The 20,493-nt window shown below is 40.1% G+C and overlaps 1 protein-coding gene across 2 annotated transcripts in view; it reads left to right on the forward strand.

Moving 5' to 3' along the window:
- LOC126985149 (neural-cadherin-like) overlaps positions 1-20,493 on the forward strand; it is a 100,121-nt gene that overhangs the window by 69,554 nt on the left and 10,074 nt on the right. For both annotated transcript variants that reach the window (XM_050839714.1, XM_050839715.1), the window contains exons 5-12: positions 2,320-2,457; positions 2,690-2,836; positions 4,234-4,507; positions 5,218-7,490; positions 7,763-8,675; positions 10,591-10,780; positions 14,204-14,448; positions 14,798-15,007. In XM_050839714.1, coding sequence (XP_050695671.1) covers positions 2,320-2,457; positions 2,690-2,836; positions 4,234-4,507; positions 5,218-7,490; positions 7,763-8,675; positions 10,591-10,780; positions 14,204-14,448; positions 14,798-15,007 — 4,390 coding nt within the window. The remainder of the gene's footprint in view (positions 1-2,319; positions 2,458-2,689; positions 2,837-4,233; positions 4,508-5,217; positions 7,491-7,762; positions 8,676-10,590; positions 10,781-14,203; positions 14,449-14,797; positions 15,008-20,493) is intronic.

Below are 20,493 nucleotides of genomic sequence, written 5' to 3' on the forward strand. Positions count from 1 at the left end.
AAAAAATAACATGTAAAATGATTTTTATATAAATATTTTTTTGAGATATGGGACACATTAATGGGATTTACATTAATTTCAATGGGGGAAATTCATTTTGGTTTACGAGTGTTTTGGTGTGCGAGCATAATTCCGGAATGAATTAAACTCGTAAACCGAGGCTTGACTGTGTGTGTGTATATATATATATATATATATACACTCAACGGACAAGAGTCCGTAAAAAAAAAAAAAAAAAGTCCAGACAAAGTTGCAGACATACTAGTACTGGACTGTACACAAGTCTGCCGCGTCACGAGTGTTGTGTGGATACCTCTTCTTCTAGCGATGCCATATATGTGCATGTTGTAGAAGGTAATATATTATATTACAGGACAGTATAGGACAGCTATGCGAGGTGAGTCCGGGGGTGGGTTGTGTTTCCCGGACATATATTGCCATTCGGACAAGCCTTCCCCCTTTAGTCCGCAAATCGAGGGTGTATATATATATATATATATATATATATATATATATATATATATATATATATATATATATATATATATATATATACACACACACACACACAGTACGGTCTCCAAGATTGCGAGTTTCAAGTTTGCGATTCACCAAGTTTGCGATAGGGACCCAAAAAATTCAATTTTCATTGAAAAACGAAATTGCAATATGACCCAAAAGGAAAAGGAAAAGGCTGCTATTTTCACACCTTGTTGTGGTCCTTGACTCCCATTCTCACTCTTACCCACCCCCTGGGCCTTTCCATTGGCCGCGTAAAGCATGGTGAGTGGGAGTGGCACGTGTGCAAGCAGCCCCAACCGTGCGCTGGGCTTGAACAGCTGACAAGCGGCTGATGATGGTGATGGTGATGTTGAGTGTCGGCGGCATTGCATATGCATCGGCACGACCTGAACGGTATTTTTATCGGGGCCCGTGTGTGTGTGTGTGTGTGTGTGTGTGTTTATTATGGGTTTGGGTTTCTCAATTTTGCCAATTTTTATTTACCACATGTTGCATGGGACCCCTTTCTTTTCATCTATCTTTTTTTTTTTAAAGAAGAGATGGAAGAAAAGAAAGGGGTCCCGTGCAACATGTGGTAAATAAGAATTAGCAAATTGAGAAGCCCAAACCCATAATAAACACAGCCACACACACACACACACGGGCCCCGATAAAAATACCGATCAGGTCGTCCCGATGCGGGGGCCGTGCTGCCGACGCTCATCATCACCATCACCATCATCAGCCGCCCGTCAGCTGCTCAAGCCCAGCGCGTAGTCGGGGCTGCTCGCACACATGCGCCTGGCTTCCTAGAACCCACATCAATGCTTTCCGTGGCCAATGGAAAGGCCCAGGGGGTTGATAAGAGCGAGAATGGGAGTCAAGGACCACAACAAGGTGTGAAAAAACCCGGTTTTAGCAACCTTTTCCTTTTCTTTTCAGGTCCTATCGCAATTTCATTTTCAATAAAAATCTAATTTTGGGGGCCCGGATGGGTGGCCAAGTGAAAGATGTCGACGGTGTTCAATTTTCCCCATAAGAAGAATGGTTCAAAGTTTGCGATTTCAACGTTTGCGACCCGCAACGTCAACCTATTTATCGCAAACTTGGAGACCGTACTGTGTGTATGTATATATATATATATATATATATATATATATATATAGATATAGATATATATATATATATATATATATATATATATATATGTGTGTGTGATGCATTTTTATCATCTGCATCATTCAGGTATAACTGTGACTAAGTATGGTAACTAATATCATGTAAATAATAGATTACTCGTCAGATGGGAGCTAGTGATGAGGAAATGTATTTGGATTCCAGAGAAATAATATCTCAATTGGCACATTGTAAAAGGCTTATTGGTATTCGTTGTGTCAAAGTAGAATTGTTGTTTTCAGTTCCTTGAAGAAGATAATTGCTAAAGCAAGTTAAATTCATAGGAACTTTTGATAGTTCATGGTATTAGCTCTACTTTATATATATATATATATATATATAATTTTTCATATTCTAATGATTTTTTTTAGTTTTCCCCAGTTGATAATCATCTCCCTTGAAGGCATGAAAAGGCTTTGCTAATGCTCAGTGTTGTTCTAACCTGCATGAACTGTAACCAATTGTGAAGAAAAGACTGCACAATGTTTAGTTTTATGTTTAATGTTATTTTGTTTAAGGTTCAGTGCAGATTTCAATGAATACTGTTATATAAAAATACATCTGAAGCTTATATAATTATTTCATGATATCTTCTGAATGAAATGGGAAAGAATTTACAACTCAGCATTACCCCTCGGGCAGGTTGTGGCCACTGATGGTGACCGTGACCGGGAGCAAGACATTGTGTATTTCCTCACTGGTCAGGGCATTTATGTTGAAAATCCTGACCAGTCACAGTTTGAAGTAAATCGCACATCAGGAGAAATTTTCGTCAGGAAGGTGAGTATGCATCTAGTTCATTTTAAGCTTAAGAAAAATATTAAGTAGCAGTATAGCATATATCAATAAGTGTCTTGTGCTTTATCTTCTTCCTGCACAAGAAAATGGCTTAAGAGTAAATAGTGCTTCATATTATAAACTACATGATGCCACAGTGTTTATTAGGAAGAGTAATCCATGAAGGATTACTTTTTTTCCTTTTTTTTTTTATTTATTTTTGTTTTGTTTTCAGCCTCTGGATCGAGACCACCCCAAAGGCCGTCCACAGTGGAGATTCACAGTGTTTGCACAGGATGAAGGTGGCAATGGCTTGGTGGGCTATGCTGATGTCCAGGTCAACTTGAAGGACATCAATGACAATGCTCCTATTTTCCCTCAGGTAGATATCAGGATACCAAAAGGTGTCTAGTTTAGAAAATCTGTATTTTTATTCACTTGTCTAATTTGGGTTAGATGGAAATTGCCCACTGTCTTTGGTGAGGAATAGGTTGTGAGTACCATTGTAAGTGGATGCAGTGGTTGTATTGACAGGATTTCTAGTCAAGCAAATTACTGATAAAGTTTGTAGGAAAGTAGGTGAGTATTCTCTTGGAATATTCTTCTGTCTTCTATTTTATTTTGTTTTGCCCTTTGCATGCCATCTTAACTGTAAAAGAAACACCTTGATATTCACCTTAGAATCATGGGTATGGAATGAAGCACAAGAGAAGGGAAAAGTGCAATGAAGGTGAGCTATATGAGAAGAAATGACCAATTGGATGGCCTAGGCTTAAAAAATGTATGATATATATGGATAAATAAAGCAGTCATGTGTAATAGTAGAAAGGATGAAACTTTACAGTGTGGTGATTAAGACATTTGATGAAAATGAATGGTGAATTCATGAGAAAGTGCATGAAATTAAAATACAAGGGCATGGGGTGGCTTGGTGAATAGCCATCAAATGGATTGATGAATAGATAAAAAAAGGCAGAACAAGTGGTGTTGATCATACAGACACAAACAGATAAAACTTTTATGCTATACTCTTCCCTGCTCGGAGAGTTCTTGATGCATAAGTCTGTCGAAGCTGTTGATAAATAGCCTAAAACTTTTCCCATATCTCTTCAGTCATTAGTTTTCAAATTCTCTGTATCTCCTTCAAAGCCTCTGCTTCCTCCTCAAACATTCTATTATTCTCCTCCATACGTCCAATTTCTCATGGCTTCTTTCTCATTTTTTACTGCTTTCCAAAATGAGCTCTCAGTTTTATTGTAATTTTCACTCCTTTTTTATTTATATATATATATATATATATATATATATATATATATATATATATATATATATATATATATATATATATATATATATATATATATATATATATATATAATCATTGATGTCATTTTAGAAAGCAAAGATGTATGTCAGACTCTGTCAAGAGCTTTGAAGATGAGTAAGGCAACAGTCAACAGTCAGAGAGGATGACTTCAAGTTTCATCTGAATTGCTCCAAATAATCATAAAGCACTGCAAATGTTTTAAGACACAATCAAATACCTTTATGCAATTTATTGACATTGCACAAGTTCCACCTATTAAAAATGTTTATTGATTATTTAATGATGTTTATTGATTTTGTTTAATCAATTAGGAATGGGTTGATTTTTCAAAGAAAAAAATTGATAGAAGCTAGTTATTGTGTAGTTATGAAATATTAAGCAACAAATGTTCCAAATCATTCCACAAATTTCTTAATTTAATGGGACTCTTAATTTCTTTAATGGTTCTACAGATGGTTTACTTTGGAAATGTCACTGAGAATGGGACGCAAGGCATGGTGGTGATGACAATGACAGCTGAAGATTATGATGATGCCAATGAGGGCACCAATGCAAAACTCACATATTCCATTGAGAAGAATGTGATAGATGAGAACACTGCTACACCCATCTTCGAGATAGAGCCTGACACTGGTGTGATTAAGACTGCAGTCTGTTGTCTTGACCGAGAGAAGACACCCGACTACTCCATCCAGGTGGTGGCTGTTGATGGAGGAGGACTTAAAGGTAACTATTTTATGCACGTATTTTCAATATTCTAAGAATAACATTTGCATTGTCCTGTGATCCTGAGAATAAGTCTTCCTGTGATCCAAGTTCTTATCATTGAACTCAAAGGTAAATGAAAAACATAAATATAATGGTGATATCAAATACAAAGAGCAAGGTAACTTTTAAGGAAATGATGGGCAAGTTGTGCAAATTGGAGTCATTCAGTATATGTGCAAAGCATGTTCAAAGCACTGTACTAGTCCATATTAAAAGTAACCTCTTCATAGTAACTTTTTTCCCAACTTAAACACTGGGACAATTTAGGGCATGTGTTAATGAATTTTTATGAAGTAAAATCATGTACAAAAGATAAAAAATAGATTCACAAATGGGTAGTGGTTGAGTAAAATGTTTTGTAGCCATGTACTGAGTGGAAATATGACTGTCAGCTTTGAAGGAAGATTAGATTGTTTTATGCATAGTGATTCAAGATTGCCACAAGAAAACAAAACCAAGCAGAACAGTGCTGTCTTTCCTTAACAAGTTTTTGTTCAAATAAATGAAGAATTTTGAGCTCCAGGAAAATTTATGTTTTACAAATTATTTGTCTTTCCACAAATCAACAATTGCTTTAATTAAGTGTTTATTGGGCATTTTAACAAAAATAAAATAGGTACATTTTAAATGAGAACTACCGTAAAATATCAAACTTTTTTGCCTTTCAGGGACTGGTACAGCAAGTATACGAGTTCGTGACATAAATGACATGCCACCCAAGTTCACCAAGGAGGAATGGCAGACAGAAGTTGCCGAGACTGAAGGAACTATTTTACCTGACCAAGCTATCCTTACTGTCACTGTTCATGATGAGGATGAAACAAATAAATTCCATTATAAAGTAATTGAATCTTCTGGTTATGGAGCAGACAAGTTCACAATGGTGAGGAACAATGATGGCACAGGTTCTCTTAAGATAGTTCAGCCCTTGGACTATGAAGATCCAATGCAGCGTGGTGGATTCAGATTTAAAATCCAAGTGAATGATAAGGGAGAAGACAATGATGCAGAAAAGTACCACGTGGCTTACTCTTGGGTCAAGGTTGAACTACGGGACATAAATGACAATAAGCCCCAATTTGTTAAACCCAACATTGAAGTCCCAGTGTTTGAGAATGCAGAAATTGGAAAGAGCTTGGAGACTTTCAAGGCCACAGATCCAGATCAAGGTGGGCAAAGCAAAGTGCTTTATGCCATAGACCGTACATCAGACCGAAGGAGGCAGTTTTCCATTGATGGTGCAGGGACAGTGAAGATCCAGAGAAGTTTAGACAGAGAGGAAAATCCCCGCCACTCAGTCAAGATCTTGGCCATTGATGATGGCACTCCAGCAAAAACTGCCACTGCCACTCTCACAGTTATTGTCCAAGACATCAATGATAACTCTCCCAGATTCCTGAAAGATTACCGCCCAGTTCTTCCTGAGAATCAATCTCCCCGAAAAATAGTAGAAGTCTTAGCCACTGATGATGATGATCGTTCAAAAGGTAATGGGCCTCCCTTCCACTTCCGAATGGACTCAACAGCTTCAGATGAAATCCGTGCCTCCTTCAAAGTAGAGCACATACCCAAGGGGGCCAATGGAGATGGTATGGCAGTTATATCTTCTTTGCGCACTTTTGACAGAGAAGTGCAAAAGGAATACCATGTGCCTATTGTGATCAAGGATGCTGGCACACCCCAGATGACAGGCACCTCAACCCTCACCATTATTATTGGAGATGAAAATGACAATAAAATGCAGCCAGGTTCAAAAGAAATCTTTGTTTATAATTACAAAGGTCAAGCTCCAGAGACTCCAATTGGCCGTGTCTATGTGTATGACCTGGATGATTGGGATCTGCCAGACAAAAAGTTTAATTGGGCAATTGAGGCACATCCAAACTTTAAATTAAATGAAGATGATGGCATGATCACCATGAAGCGTGGCACTGGTGATGGCACTTACTTCCTCCAATTCCATGTGTATGACCGCAAACATACACAAACTGATGTGGAAGCCAATGTAACTGTAACAGTAAAGGAGATCCCAGAAATTGCTGTCATTAACTCAGGCTCCATCAGAATAGCCAACATGACAGATGAGGACTTTATTAGAATATGGAACTATAAAACCCAACGAGTGGTACGTAGTAAAGCAGACATATTCAGAGAGAAGATTGCTCGGTTGGTGGGGACAAAAGTAGAGAATGTGGATGTGTTTAGCATTCAGCTTCGGCAAGTGCGACCCCCAATCACTGATATACGTTTCTCAGCACATGGCTCACCTTACTACCATCCTATCAAGTTGGATGGATTGGTTCTTCAGCACCGAGCAGACATTGAGGCTGAGGTTGGCATTAATATCACCATGGTTGGCATTGATGAATGTCTGTATGAAAATGTGGCATGTGAAGGCTCTTGCACCAACCACTTAGTCATCTCTAGCCTGCCTTACATGGTTAACGCTAACAAAACATCTTTGGTGGGTGTTCGAACTGAAGTTGTGCCGGAATGTACTTGTGGAGCCAGAAACTTCTCCCAGGAAGAGTCTTGCCGCCCAAACCCATGCTACAATGGTGGTCGATGCATTGAGGGCAAATCTGGGGTGCACTGCAGATGCCCTGATGGGTATGATGGACCTCGGTGCCAGATGGTGACCCGTACTTTTAGAGGGAATGGGTTTGCTTGGTTCCCTCCCTTCAAGATGTGTGACAATTCCCATGTCAGTCTTGAGTTCCTCACAAGACGCCCTGATGGCCTCCTATTCTACAATGGTCCCATAACCCCTCCAGAGACGGATGAGGTAATTGTGTCAGATTTCATTGCCTTAGAACTTGAAAATGGGCGACCCAGGCTGCTCATTGATTTTGGGTCTGGTACACTTCAACTGCGCGTCAACACCAAGGCCAGCTTGAATGATGGCAAGTGGCACCGAATTGACATTTTCTGGGATACTGAGGTAAGGCAACAGTTGCACTGTACACAAAAACAACTTTTCCACTGATATATATTTCTTTAAGTTTTGATTTCAAACTATGCTCCTAGAGTAACCTTTTCAGAATGGTTGCTAAACCATAACAAAGAATATTCAGTATTAATATGAACATCTGGCTAATGTTGTACTTCATAATTATCTATGTTTAATTCTGAAGCTAAAGTTAGAAAGTGACTAAAATATTGCCCACATACTTCATCATGCCTTCCTTTTCATAAGTTTTTCTCTTATTTCAGTTTGTGAGAATCGATGTTGACCATTGTGTAGCAGCAGAGGTTCAGGAACCAGAAGATGGCAGTGACCCAATCTTTGAGTCCTCAGGATGTCAGGCCACAGGGTCTATTCCTGCCTTCAATGAATACCTCAATGTCAATGCTCCTCTACAAGTAGGAGGCCGTGCCCATGAGCCACCAGATCCCAGCCTTTATAAATGGTCACATGTTCCACATGGCAAATTCTTCAGTGGCTGCATCAGAAATCTCATGGTGAATAGTGAACTTTATGATCTGGCTCGGCCTGGCCAGCATCGCAACACCCAGATGGGTTGTCCACAATTAGAGGAAGCATGTCGCAGCAATTCTATTGTACCTACTTGTGGACCTAATGGGATTTGCTCAGGCTCTCTCTCCCAACCAGTGTGCAAATGCAAACCTGGCTGGACAGGACCCACTTGCGATGAGCCTACAAACTCCTCCTACTTTGAGACTCAGTCCTATGTGAAGTATGCTCTTTCCTTCAAACCTAATTCCTTTAGTACTGAAATTCAGCTAAGGTTCCGCACTTGGCAGGAATATGGGGAACTGTTCCGAATCTCTGACCAACACAACAGGGAATATGGTATCCTAGAGATCAAGGATGGGAGATTACGTTTCCGGTACAACCTGAACAGCCTCAGAACAGAAGAACATGATTTGTGGTTGTCAGCAGTGGCTGTTAATGATGGTATCTGGCACTCAGTCCTTGTTGAGCGCCATGGCTCTACCTCCACTCTTATGCTGGATGGAGGTGAAGGACGTCGTTACAATGAAACAATGGCTTTCTCCGGGCACATGCTGATGGATGTTGACAAGCAAGAGGGAGTTTATGCAGGAGGCAAGGCAGAGTACACAGGCATCAGGACCTTTGAGGTGTACAATGATTACAAATTAGGTGAGTTGCTATTTCTTTGTGAATTCTGTCATGGTATAATTTTGGTAGATGTTTTGGCAAAGGGTGATACTATGTCACTTGGAAATCTGTAGGAAACAACTTTGTGATGAAATCTGTGTGCATAATTACATGGCTGTGGTCAGCAGAGTAGCCCAAAGTGATAAACACAAAATGGTAAAGAAGGGCAGATCTCTCAAAGAAGGGCAGCTGTAGATATGTATCTGTTGTAGTGACCCTAAGATGGGTTTAGAAGGGAAGTTTTCTTGCAGGAAAGATCATTAACATCTTTTTGGAATTTAGCTGTGATTACTTCCCTTCCTTTTCAACTTGTGTAAAATCTGATGATGTCATCTTGTTGAGAACTTTTCTCTTGCATACAATTATTTGTTATTGCAGTAGCTTAATAATTCCATGAAAAATCAGCATGGAATAATAAGTGATATAAATATTTATATCAACTGTTTTGACCTCAACTCTCATTATCTTGTTTATATTTAGTCAATTTGAGATTTCTTCTTACATTTTTGGGATCCACTATTATTCTACTGTCCAGTGATGATAAAAGTGAAAATAAAAGAAAGAGTCTGAAGAGGTTAGTTTCTTCAGATGGGTGGGAAAAGGCTGCCAGAAGCCTCTGTCCACTCAGGGATGAGTTTACAAAAGCAGCTTTGGCTCCAGTTGCACGACACCAATGAACAGACTATAAACCAGTTGTATTTGTCCAGGAAAACCAATATCCAAGAAATCAAGGGTCAAGTGTATGTATAATTTGGCCTCATCTGATAGGGTGAATTTTTGTACTGATGTGTAATTATTTTATGGCATATCTATAATGGTGTTAATAGACCTTATTTCATATCAGTTCACTAGATCACCATTAGAGGACTTGTGCAACTCCCTCTTCCATCAGGAATGCTTCACCCTTAGCAACCTGGGCCCAAAGCTTCATCTGTCTGGCCAATAGTTAATATTCTGGAAAAGCACAAAACCATAGGTTCTTCCTGCTTTCTTGTATCTTCACTATTGTTAACCCTTGCTTTACAGCGATCATATATATAAGTACGCTACCACACGCCCCACCTGTATGGGGATCAAATATATAATCATCACACTCTACGCTCCCTATGTTTCAAATATACCGCCGGTTCTTGACTCAGAAGAATGGTGGAGGCATCTGGCATCCGTACATACTCATTCATCTCAGTGCGTGCCCTACTGAAGGCCTCAGATCATTTTCCACTTTTGTTCAGAACACATCTGTCATGTCTCATGACGCGTCAAGCAGTTCCTCTGCTCCGGGTGGAAGTAGAGCGCTGGCGAATCAAAATGACAGTGACTCTGATGACTGCTATGGTAGTGACATTGACAGAGGAGGGAGGGGCAAATAGAGAGAGAGAGAGAAAGTGAGAGCGAGTGGGGTGCTTCCATGCGACACGTCACGGCCACGAGAAAATGTGCAATATTTTCGGCTGTCATAACTTTTTTATTATTATTAGGAGAGAAGTTTTATTACACCACCATATATACTAGATGAATATACAATTATTGCAAAGAAGAAAAACACCATTTCCACCTCTTTTAAATGTCTAAATTTTCCCTGTGCACAGCATCCAGAGAAATATATCGCCACCAGTACTCTTAAGGGTTAAATCAGCCACCAATGACTATGATATATGCCAGTGACAGGCATTAATTGTTTACACATAAGTGCTATTTTGCTAGACTTCCTACCAACACAAAGCTGTAATTGATTGTGTATCTAAACAAATCCAAATAAGTTATCAGCTGCACTGAATTAACTTAAAAGTTTTCTGAGTGACCAAGGGTACCACTGGCTGTATATGGAATATGTTAAATTTGTAAAATATATATCCACAGGTTGCTAGTATAGACTTAATTTGTTCTTTTCTTTTAGGTTGCCTTGATGATATTCGGTTGGAAGGGAAACACTTACCACTCCCTCCAGGCCTCAACGGCACCCAGTGGGGTCAGGCAACCATGTTCCGTAACCTTGTCAAGAACTGCATCTCACAGAATCAGTGTGTCAATGTCACCTGCTTGTCTCCTTTCACTTGCAAGGATCTGTGGATGAAACATGAGTGTGGGTGAGTACTTTCTTGCAAAACTTTTCTATCCTTTTGCGATGAGAATATAGGAAGTTAGTTATTTTGCATTGCCATTCAGTTTTGCATTGTATGTGTTGCTTTTTATAAAATAGTTACTTCTCGTAATATTTATGTTTTATATTCCAATCAAAATGTGGCATTGTTGCAGGGTTCTCTTTATGTAATCTGCATACTTACCAATTTCACTTTTTGCTACCTTATGCCTGTTTACATCACAAAAGTCATTACATTGCTGACCCGCAAGTGAAGCATATTAGAACAAGACATCCTTAGGCTCCTCCTCCTTGCTAGTGCATAACAGTAAAAGTACAACTGTTTTAGTGAGACAAAGGCTAAACACAAGGGATGAAGAGCCCTAAAGTGTTGTACTTGTCTTTAAAGTGATATGAGAAGGATGCTTAACCTATAGACTGTATTGGCTTCATGAGTGACGCTGGATGTGGGCGCTATTGGAATTTGAAAACCTGATTTTTTTTTTTTTTTTTTTATTTATTTTTTTTTTTTATATACAACAAAGGAGGCAGCTCAAGGGCACAAAAAAAGGAAACAATAATAAAAAAAAAGCTCGCTGCTCCTAAAAAAGAATCAAAAGAGGTGGCCGAAAGAGAGGTCAATTTCGGGAGGAGAGGTGTCCTGATTTCTACTTGCAGTTACTAAAAATAATAATGAAGTTATTGATATGTTGGTTTATATCAATTCATGGTGACTAAAAGTATCATGTGAAGAGTTTGTTGGGTAGTCAGTGCTCAACGTCACCAGGGAAATCCATGATGACATATTTTGTCTCAAAATAAGTTGGTTCAGGACTATTAACATTCTAGTTTCTCGAATATCCTTGTATCTTTGATGGGCCACACAAGAGGTCTCTAGTGGAAAAGAGGCAAATTAATAGCCAACAGGGTTCATTTCCTAAATCCACAATGAGGGAAATTCCCATGAGGGATGGGGTATTGATATGTATAGATAGGTGGTTTCAGTGATTTACATATATTGGCATGAGAGCAAGTACATACATTATTGTAGCAACCACCTTTGAACCGAATTCTTGGGAAAATTAGAGAACCATATAGTGAGGGAACTCTACTGTTTTCTAATTTTTTCTGAACCTCAGTTTTAATGAAGGTAATGGTTTGTCACTCCTTACAGTAAATACTCTATAAATCGGACCTCTATATTCCGGATATCGGATAAATCATACCAGTGACATCTCAAGTAATGGACAGTGGACTCTTTTGATTTTGCGGCGCCCTTGTCATTAAGACAGGCGGTGGCTGAATCGACAGAGTAACACCACCGCTTCAGAGGATCGAGTGAGTTCAATCCGCCGTGCTGGGCAGGATTTTTTCAGCCCCGCCAGCCCAACCCCATTTGGAAAATCAAACACTTTGGTGCAAATCACCATAACTCCCTTATTTCTGGGGCTACAGAAATGTTTTTGGTATCAGAATAAAGGCTGCCTGGCTCTCACGTTCTGTCCCTCCAAATCTCTCGCATTCATAGGTTCATTGGTTGATTTTATTTTTCAATCGTATAAACACACAATAGTCAAATTAATTTTCAAATTTAACAGTTTAGATTTGTGTGAACCAGAAGCGACTCCTAACATGTTCACACGAAACTAGCTTTCCCAACTCTCATGGCACACCTCATAGTATTCTGTGTGGTGCTGTGCTTACAAGTACCACCATCCTCACCTGGCTCACCTCATCACTGCCAGTCCATTGCACAAGACTGTATTCCAGTGCTGTATAATTATAGGGCTCTGCTCCATCTCACCAATGGTGTCAATTTTTTATGCACAAATTTATGAACATAACTGGTAAACTGGAACAGCCTTGCTTGGGTACACATGAGTTTTAAACTTTGGATATTTCAATTTTTTCGGTTATTCCAAATAAGATCTCAGTTGGTCCGATTTATAAAGGGTTAACTGTAGTGACTGAAATTGAGAATATTTAACAGTCCCCCCAAATTGTCACTGGACTTGCTTTTCCATAAATTGCCTACCAGTACCATATTTGACGGCTTATAAGATGCATGAGCTTATAAGACGCACCCCCCAATTTCGGCAGGCATTTGAAAAAAAATATATATAATAAACGGGTTTGAACCACGAGTGTCGGGTGAAGATTTTTCACCCGACATTCACAGCCCTCCCCACTATCAGGTCATTATTAAAGTTTCACATGGATTCAAATCCTTATCAAATCCCAATACTTTACATTTAAAACCCTTACCACAGAGATCCCAGCTCAGGTGTAAAAGTGGCAACGGGTTTGACTGTACTTATGCAAACTAGATTTTATAATACAGTTTATAAGGAAAAAGCAACACATACTGTTTAGTCTTAAAGATTACATCTGTAGCAAAATATTGGTTATTGGAGTTTCTAGAAATTGTATTATAAGTTAGGTGTGTTTTTTCTTGCATTTTATTGTTCTAAAGTTAGATATGATATTAAGTTAACAGTGTTGTATATATACAGCACTTTATTTTGGATTGAAAAATCAGTCAAATTTTCAGTATAATACTTTGTCAGTACTGAAAAATATTTATATCCCTAGAATTTCATTATTAGATAACTTAAAGTGTAATCTCCTCCAATCTATTCTTTAAACGCTTTCATTCAATACTTACTGCTAACATACAGCTTTCTGTTGCCCCTCTCTCCCTTGCTGCATAGGCTAGTGTAGTTTCTAATATTAAACAAGCTGCCACTTTCCTATGCCTAAGCTAACCATATTTTTCTCTTCTATTTTCTGCTGCCATTATGGAATATTGGTAAACTGTAAATGCAAATATATATTTTTTAATATATCTCCTTTGATGGCTTGGTATGTTGAAGATGTGAGGATGGCACAATCCTTTCAAGTGACGAAATGGCTTGCGTAGATTTGGATGAGTGTTTGAATGATCCATGTCAGAATGGAGGAACGTGTCACAACCAGGACCCATCTTACATATGTGATTGTCCTCGGGGCTATTATGGAAAAAATTGTGAGCTGCTTCAAGAGGGTAGAACAGTGCGACTCAGTTTGGGTGCTCTTGCTGCGATTCTTGTTTGCCTACTGATAATTTTGGGTAAGATTTATCTCAGAACAGCTGTAGTTTTTCTGAAGGGAATGTTTGAAGGAGTTACTGTTCTAGTTTGCATTCATGTGGGTAGAGTAGCCAAGGAAATAAGACTTCATGCTCAGATATCAACAGGTAAGCTGATCACAGAATTTTCAGTGTATGGCAAGCCCTGGAGATTGTGAGGTAAGTAAATGTATGTAGTTTGCTTATGTATACCCTGTCTGCCACCCTCAGCATCTTTCACCCTAGCATCTGATCCCTCTCCTCAACAATGAAGATGGTTCAACCAGAGGTAAACATTTTTGCTTTCCATTATTCATTCAACAGTTGCCCAGAAGGATCGATACCAAATCTTTCTGCTTCCACATGCGTCAACATCGATGAATGTGAACTGTGGCAGCCGTGCTTTAATGGAGTGTGTGTCGACCTTGAGCCAGAAATGGGTGGCTATGAATGCCACTGTGTTGATGGCTATCATGGAACAGACTGCAACATATTCCTAGAAGAGACTGTTCTCCAACCTTCCACTGATTTTGTTATAGCCATTGTCCTCTGTATTCTTGTGTTACTATGTAAGTTAAAAAAATAGTTTTTGTTTTTGTTAACTTTATTCATGTATTGTGTACGTTAGCATTATGGATTTTTTCTACATGACTGTAGAGCATGAAACAGTACCTTCCTGTGCAGAGGTGAGTAATTTTGATGAGAGGCTAACATAATTCTAATAAATCTAGTGGAATTTGTTATATAGCATACTCAAGCTGAAAATTAAGTCTAATCAGGTAAATTATTGCAAAGTTTTGGATGCAATGATACTGAAATTTATCTAAAGTAGTTTCATCTGTTTAGATTTTACTGGTGTTATTTTTTGAGTCAGTATTTTCCTGCACTTTCTACCTGCTAATGGCTGTTTTATGGCAGTTTTGGTACTGGTGTTTGTGGTCTACAACCGGCAAAAGGAGCGCCACTTCCCTAAGGCTGACCCCTATGATGATGTGCGTGAGAACATCATCAACTATGATGATGAGGGAGGTGGAGAGGATGACATGACCGCCTTTGACATCACCCCTCTGCAAATACCTGTTGGGCCAGCTATTGGAAATGGTGGACCGCTGCTTGGAAAGATGCCATGTGAGTATCTCTCCTTTGATTACTCTATACTTGTCATTTTTCCTCTGGCAGAAAAGAGAAAAAAATGATAAAGGAGTTTCAGAACAGGAAGAAAATGCAACCCCCCCCCCACCCACCCATACACACGAAGCTCTGTAGTACAGTGGTTAGTGCTCTCACCTCACACCTGAGAGGTCCTGGGTTCGATTCTCAGGCAGAGAGGAAACGGATGGGCAGTCTCCTTTGATCTGTGCCCCCCTGTCCACCCACCAATGAATAGGTAATACCAGGTACCAGGTCAGTCGAGAGTTGTGTCCCACCTATTGAGATTCCTCACTCCTAAACTCCAAGCTCAGTCATGGAGAGAACCGGCTAGCGATTTTGAGGCTATTGCATGGTCAGACCAGGAAGAAATACACACACACACACACACACACACACACACACACACACACACACACACGTCTAAAAGCGAGAAGACGTAGACAGACAAAGCGGAGCACAACAATCTATTTGTCAGTCATAAGGGCCCAAGCAACAGGTAAGTTATTTGAGTCCCGTCTCCTAGGAGTTTAGAAATCGAGGGGAATATGAGAGAGTGAGACGTGATAAGTATAATAGGGAGGAGAAGGAGAGGAAGGAGGTTGGATGGAAGATAAACAAAGATTCAAGATGGCGGAGTCTCCTAATTGATGGGGAGAGGACTCGGGGAGAGTTTCGAGGGCTTCACACCAAAATCAACAATGGAACAGGTACAGTGGAAAAGGATAAACAAAGTGGAGCAGGACTGTGACAAAAGTGATGGAAATAAGGAAGTTGAGAGCGGAGTTTGGGGAAGTGATTCAGGCACTTACCGATGTAAAAAAAGAGAGATGATGAGGCAAGGAGAAGAGACGAGGAGACAAAGAAAATGGTAGAGAACTTGAGGGAAGAAATAATTAAATTGACTAAGGAACGGTTGGAAACCCCAAAAGAAATAGCACAACTGAAGATGGAAAAATTAAAAAAAGACCATGAGATACAAATTTTGAAAATGGAGAGAGGAGTGTGATGGGGACAGACAAAGACATGGAGAAGATGGAAGAAATGATAAAAAGAGAGGTAGCAATGACGATAGGAAATGATCAGCAGAATGTGGGTGTAAAGGTAAAGGAAAAGATTAAGCATGTGGTCAATGATGAAATGAAGGAAAAGTGAAAAAGATAAGGAAAAAATGAGCTTAAGGGAAATTCTAGAAAAACAGCAACAGGAACAGAGGCAAGACATAGAAAAGGAAGTTGTGAATGTACTAAAAAATAGAGAAACAATGGTGAGGGACATGGCAGAAAAGAAAAAGTGTGTTTGGTGTCAAGGAAGAAAAAAAAACAGTGAAGGCTCAGAGAGAGAGTTACGAGAGGAGTAGGCCTAAGGTGAAAAGTATATTGAGAAATATGAATACTGAAGAGGAGGAAAAGATAGAGGAAGAAGTAGATGAAATAACTACAGTACCCTCTCGAGTTTTGCGCTATCCAAGTTTCGCGATCCACGAGTTTAGCGCTTAGTCCAAAATTCTTACCATCCCGACTTTCGCGCATTACCGCCCCGAGTTTCATGGTGCTTTGACATGTACGGGTCGCGTCTACCTACCGTTGGCGTCATGCGCGCTGCCTTTAAAGGCGGTGTCTGACCATTGGGGCTATGGGCAACCGCGGTTGCCCGTATGCCCAATAGGGTGCGAGTTAATTGTTGGTTGTGGGTACGAGCATGGGTAAGTACCTCACAGCTGTGTATAAACAAACAGACGATGGCAGTGGCTGAGGAGTGAGGAGCAGTGGAAGATGGCCCACCAAGGGACTCGTAACATGGACTGGCAGAGCTGGTTTGCTTACTACTTAACAAGATAAGAAAACACCCCGTACTGTGGAACCACAGTCCAAAAAACTTTTTCTCCAGTCTATGAAAACTGTAGAACTCTCGGTGTTGTTTTCCTCTTCTTCTTCTTCTTCTTTTAACCTGTAATACATGGCAGCGACGGTGAAAAGTAATAGTAGAAAACAGCAAAAGGGCATAGAAAAGCAAAATCAGGGAAAGGAAAGGACAGAAAAACACCTAAGTTCAGGGTGAAGTGAATAAGTGCGCACTGTGAAGTAACTAAGTGCATGTTGGGAAGTATAAAAATGTGGAGAAAGAGGACCTATGAAGCGATACAAAGCATTACAGGTCAAAAGAAGAAGAAGCTCCACTACACAGGTGCCTTTGTAAAGGCAATACCTCCAACACCATCACATCACATGGCAGCGACGGTCGGGTCCACTACGTTGGCCTATGTTGCGAGAAATATCTCCCGTTGAAATTAGTCATTCTGCTGTCCACCACGCATGCGCGCTGTGGGAATACACAGCATTAAAAGTATTAATTTGCCTGGTTTTGTTCTAGTTTGTCCTCTTGTGATCTTCGTGAGTGGTGAGGGAAATATGGAAAGAGTAAGCAAGTTGAACCTCTCTGCGAGCTATTTTGCAGCGGCGGCGGCAGTTTACATTCAATGTGCATTGAAAAGTCAATCATGATATTAGTGATTTAATGATTTATAACAGAGAGAGTTAGCAGATTATTTCATAACACACACAAAACTACCAGAAGCTATAGGTTTGTCCAACAAGTTGAAAAAGTAATTTTTTTCCACGGGTCAGAACCAATAAGCGCTTTTCCATGGATTTCAATACCTCGAGTTTTGCGATCCTCGAGTTTAGCACTATACCTCCAGAATGAAGCAAGCATGAAACTCAAGAGGGTAGACCTACTGTAGATTGGTAAGATACGAGAAAGGAAAAAATGACCACTAAAGATAAAGCTAAGGTCCCAAATGGTAAAAGAAACTATACTAAATAGATCATGGAAACTAAACAACTCTTAAGAATATAAGCAAATACAGTGGTACCTCATAATTCGAACTTAATTGGTTCATTTGGGCTGTTCAAATTGAGAATGTTTGAATTAGGAAGCAATTTATCCCATTGAAATCAGTGATTGAAATCAATATAGAAAGAATTTATCCATTCCAGGCCCCAAAATCCTCCTATTTTTTTTTTACATTTTTATGGGTTTATGTTGTGCCCTGTGGTCAGATCACTCAAATATTGTCAACAAGACATAATTGTCAACTAAATATTGCCAACACATGTAATGAACGCATGAAGCAGGTTCGGTAGCACATACGAACACGTGAAGCAGGTTCGTTACCACGTACAAGCGCGTGAAGCAGGTTCGGTAGCACATACGAACGTGTGAAGCAGGTTCAGTAGCACATACGAACGTGTGAAGCAGGTTCAGTAGCACATACGAACGTGTGAAGCAGGTTCAGTAGCACATACGAACGTGTGAAGCAGGTTCAGTAGCACATACGAACGTGTGAAGCAGGTTCAATGCTTTATCTGAGCGTGTGAAGCAGGTTCAGTAGCACATACGAACGTGTGAAGCAGGTTCAGTAGCACATACGAATGTGTGAAGCAGGTTCAGTAGCACATCTGACGCAGAAGCAGGTTCAGTAGCACATCTGAACGTGTGAAGCAGGTTCAATGCACATATCTGACGTGTGAAGCAGGTTCAGTAGCACATCTGACGTGTGAAGCAGGTTCAGTAGCACATACGAACGTGTGAAGCAGGTTCAGTAGCACATACGAACGTGTGAAGCAGGTTCAGTAGCACATACGAACGTGTGAAGCAGGTTCAGTAGCACATACGAACGTGTGAAGCAGGTTCAGTAGCACATACGAACGTGTGAAGCAGGTTCAGTAGCACATACGAACGTGTGAAGCAGGCTGCTCTCTCTCTCTCTCTCTCTCTCTCTCTCTCTCTCTCTCTCTCTCTCTCTCTCTCTCTCTCTCTCTCTCTCTCACACACAAACACAGATGGGTGGGATTGAGTTACAAGGAGGGGGAGATAAGCACTTTGGTCAAGGTGCCAGTGGAGTCAAGCTGTAACTTGTTGATCTCTCTCTCTCTCTCTCTCTCTCTCTCTCTCTCTCTCTCTCTCTCTCTCTCTCTCTCTCTCTCTCTCTCATACACACATAAACAAACACACGCACTGCAGGGAGAAAGTAGGACAGAACAAAGAATTAAAGGAAACCAAGATAGTGAGATAGGTGTGATGAGGAGGCAGAGAGGGGAGGCCGCAGCTCCCGACGGAGCCAACATGTAGCATCTTTCTCATTTTTTGTTATTTTGTTAGAACACTTACGTTCTTACACAATAACAACAAAGCATGGCGTTCAAAGCAGGGGAGTGCAAGCGTGACTGACAAGAATGGCTTCCAGCGTTGCCAGGTCCATGTTTTTCCAGCGCAATTGGGCTGTTTTACAAGGGAGTGTGTGGGAAAAAATGGCAGTCGCGGGTTGGCGGTTTTTGAGGCTGGAGTCCGCGGTATCACAATCACTGACTTGGATACACTGGTGGCGTCATCTGCAGCCATTTGTTTGTGTTTGAATTGCGACGCACATTTGAATTGGAGGACAAAATTTGTTTGATAAATGTGTTTGAATTGGGAATTGTTCGAATTGCAAGGCATTCGAATCACGAGGTACCACTGTATATGTGAGGAGAAATATGTCAGAGGATGAAAGAATGAAAGCTAAGGAAATTATAAAGCAAAAAAGAGAAATGATGAAAGATTAGAAGAAGAAATTTTGGGGGAGAATGAAGAACGAAAAACTGAAGAAGTGGTGGATTGGAGGCGAAAGGAGGGAGTAAGGGTGTTGATAGAAAGAGGGGAAAAAAGGGAGAAGGGAAGAAGGGTTGAAGATTGTGTACACAAACATAGATGATCTTATATCAGAAAATTGAACTAACTGATTATTTAAGGGAGAGTGATCCAGATATCATATGTATAGTTGAAACAAAGCTTGTAAAAGAACTGGAACTTGTGCTGGAGGGAAAGAGCAAGTACAACATTTGGAGAAAAGATGGGAAAGAAGGAAAGGGAGGAGGAGTGATGATAATGACGAAATAAAACTTGAAGGTGACTGAAGTGAGATATGGAAATGACAGTGCGGAGGTGATGGCTGTGCATGTACTGGTAAAAGGTGGAGGGAAGAGTAACATCATTACAGCCTATGTCCCACCTAAAACCAAGAGTTGGAATGAAGTAAGATATAACGCTATGCTGGAAAATACAATACAGTAAACCCTCTGGTATCCGGGTTAATAGAGCCATGGGGGCACCCGGACCCAAAAACCCAACTTTCGATTATGGCCTGCCATAAAGGCAACGACAGAGTACAATCGCCTCTCGATTAACACCGGACAAATCTACCCAGCAGCGGACAGAATGTCCGTTGAGATTTTATGGTCCGTTAAATCCGAAATCCATTAAATCGGGGTCCATTAAATCAATGGTCAAGTGTATATTAGAATATGCAGAGAGGAAAAATCGAATTTCGAAAGGGATATAATAGACAAGTGCAAAGACCAACCGAAGCTATTTTACAGATTTGTAAATGGGAAACTAAAACAGCATGAGGAAATAACAAAACT

The sequence above is a fragment of the Eriocheir sinensis genome, chromosome 58 (assembly GCF_024679095.1).
Source record: "Eriocheir sinensis breed Jianghai 21 chromosome 58, ASM2467909v1, whole genome shotgun sequence".
Taxonomy (NCBI): domain Eukaryota; kingdom Metazoa; phylum Arthropoda; class Malacostraca; order Decapoda; family Varunidae; genus Eriocheir; species Eriocheir sinensis.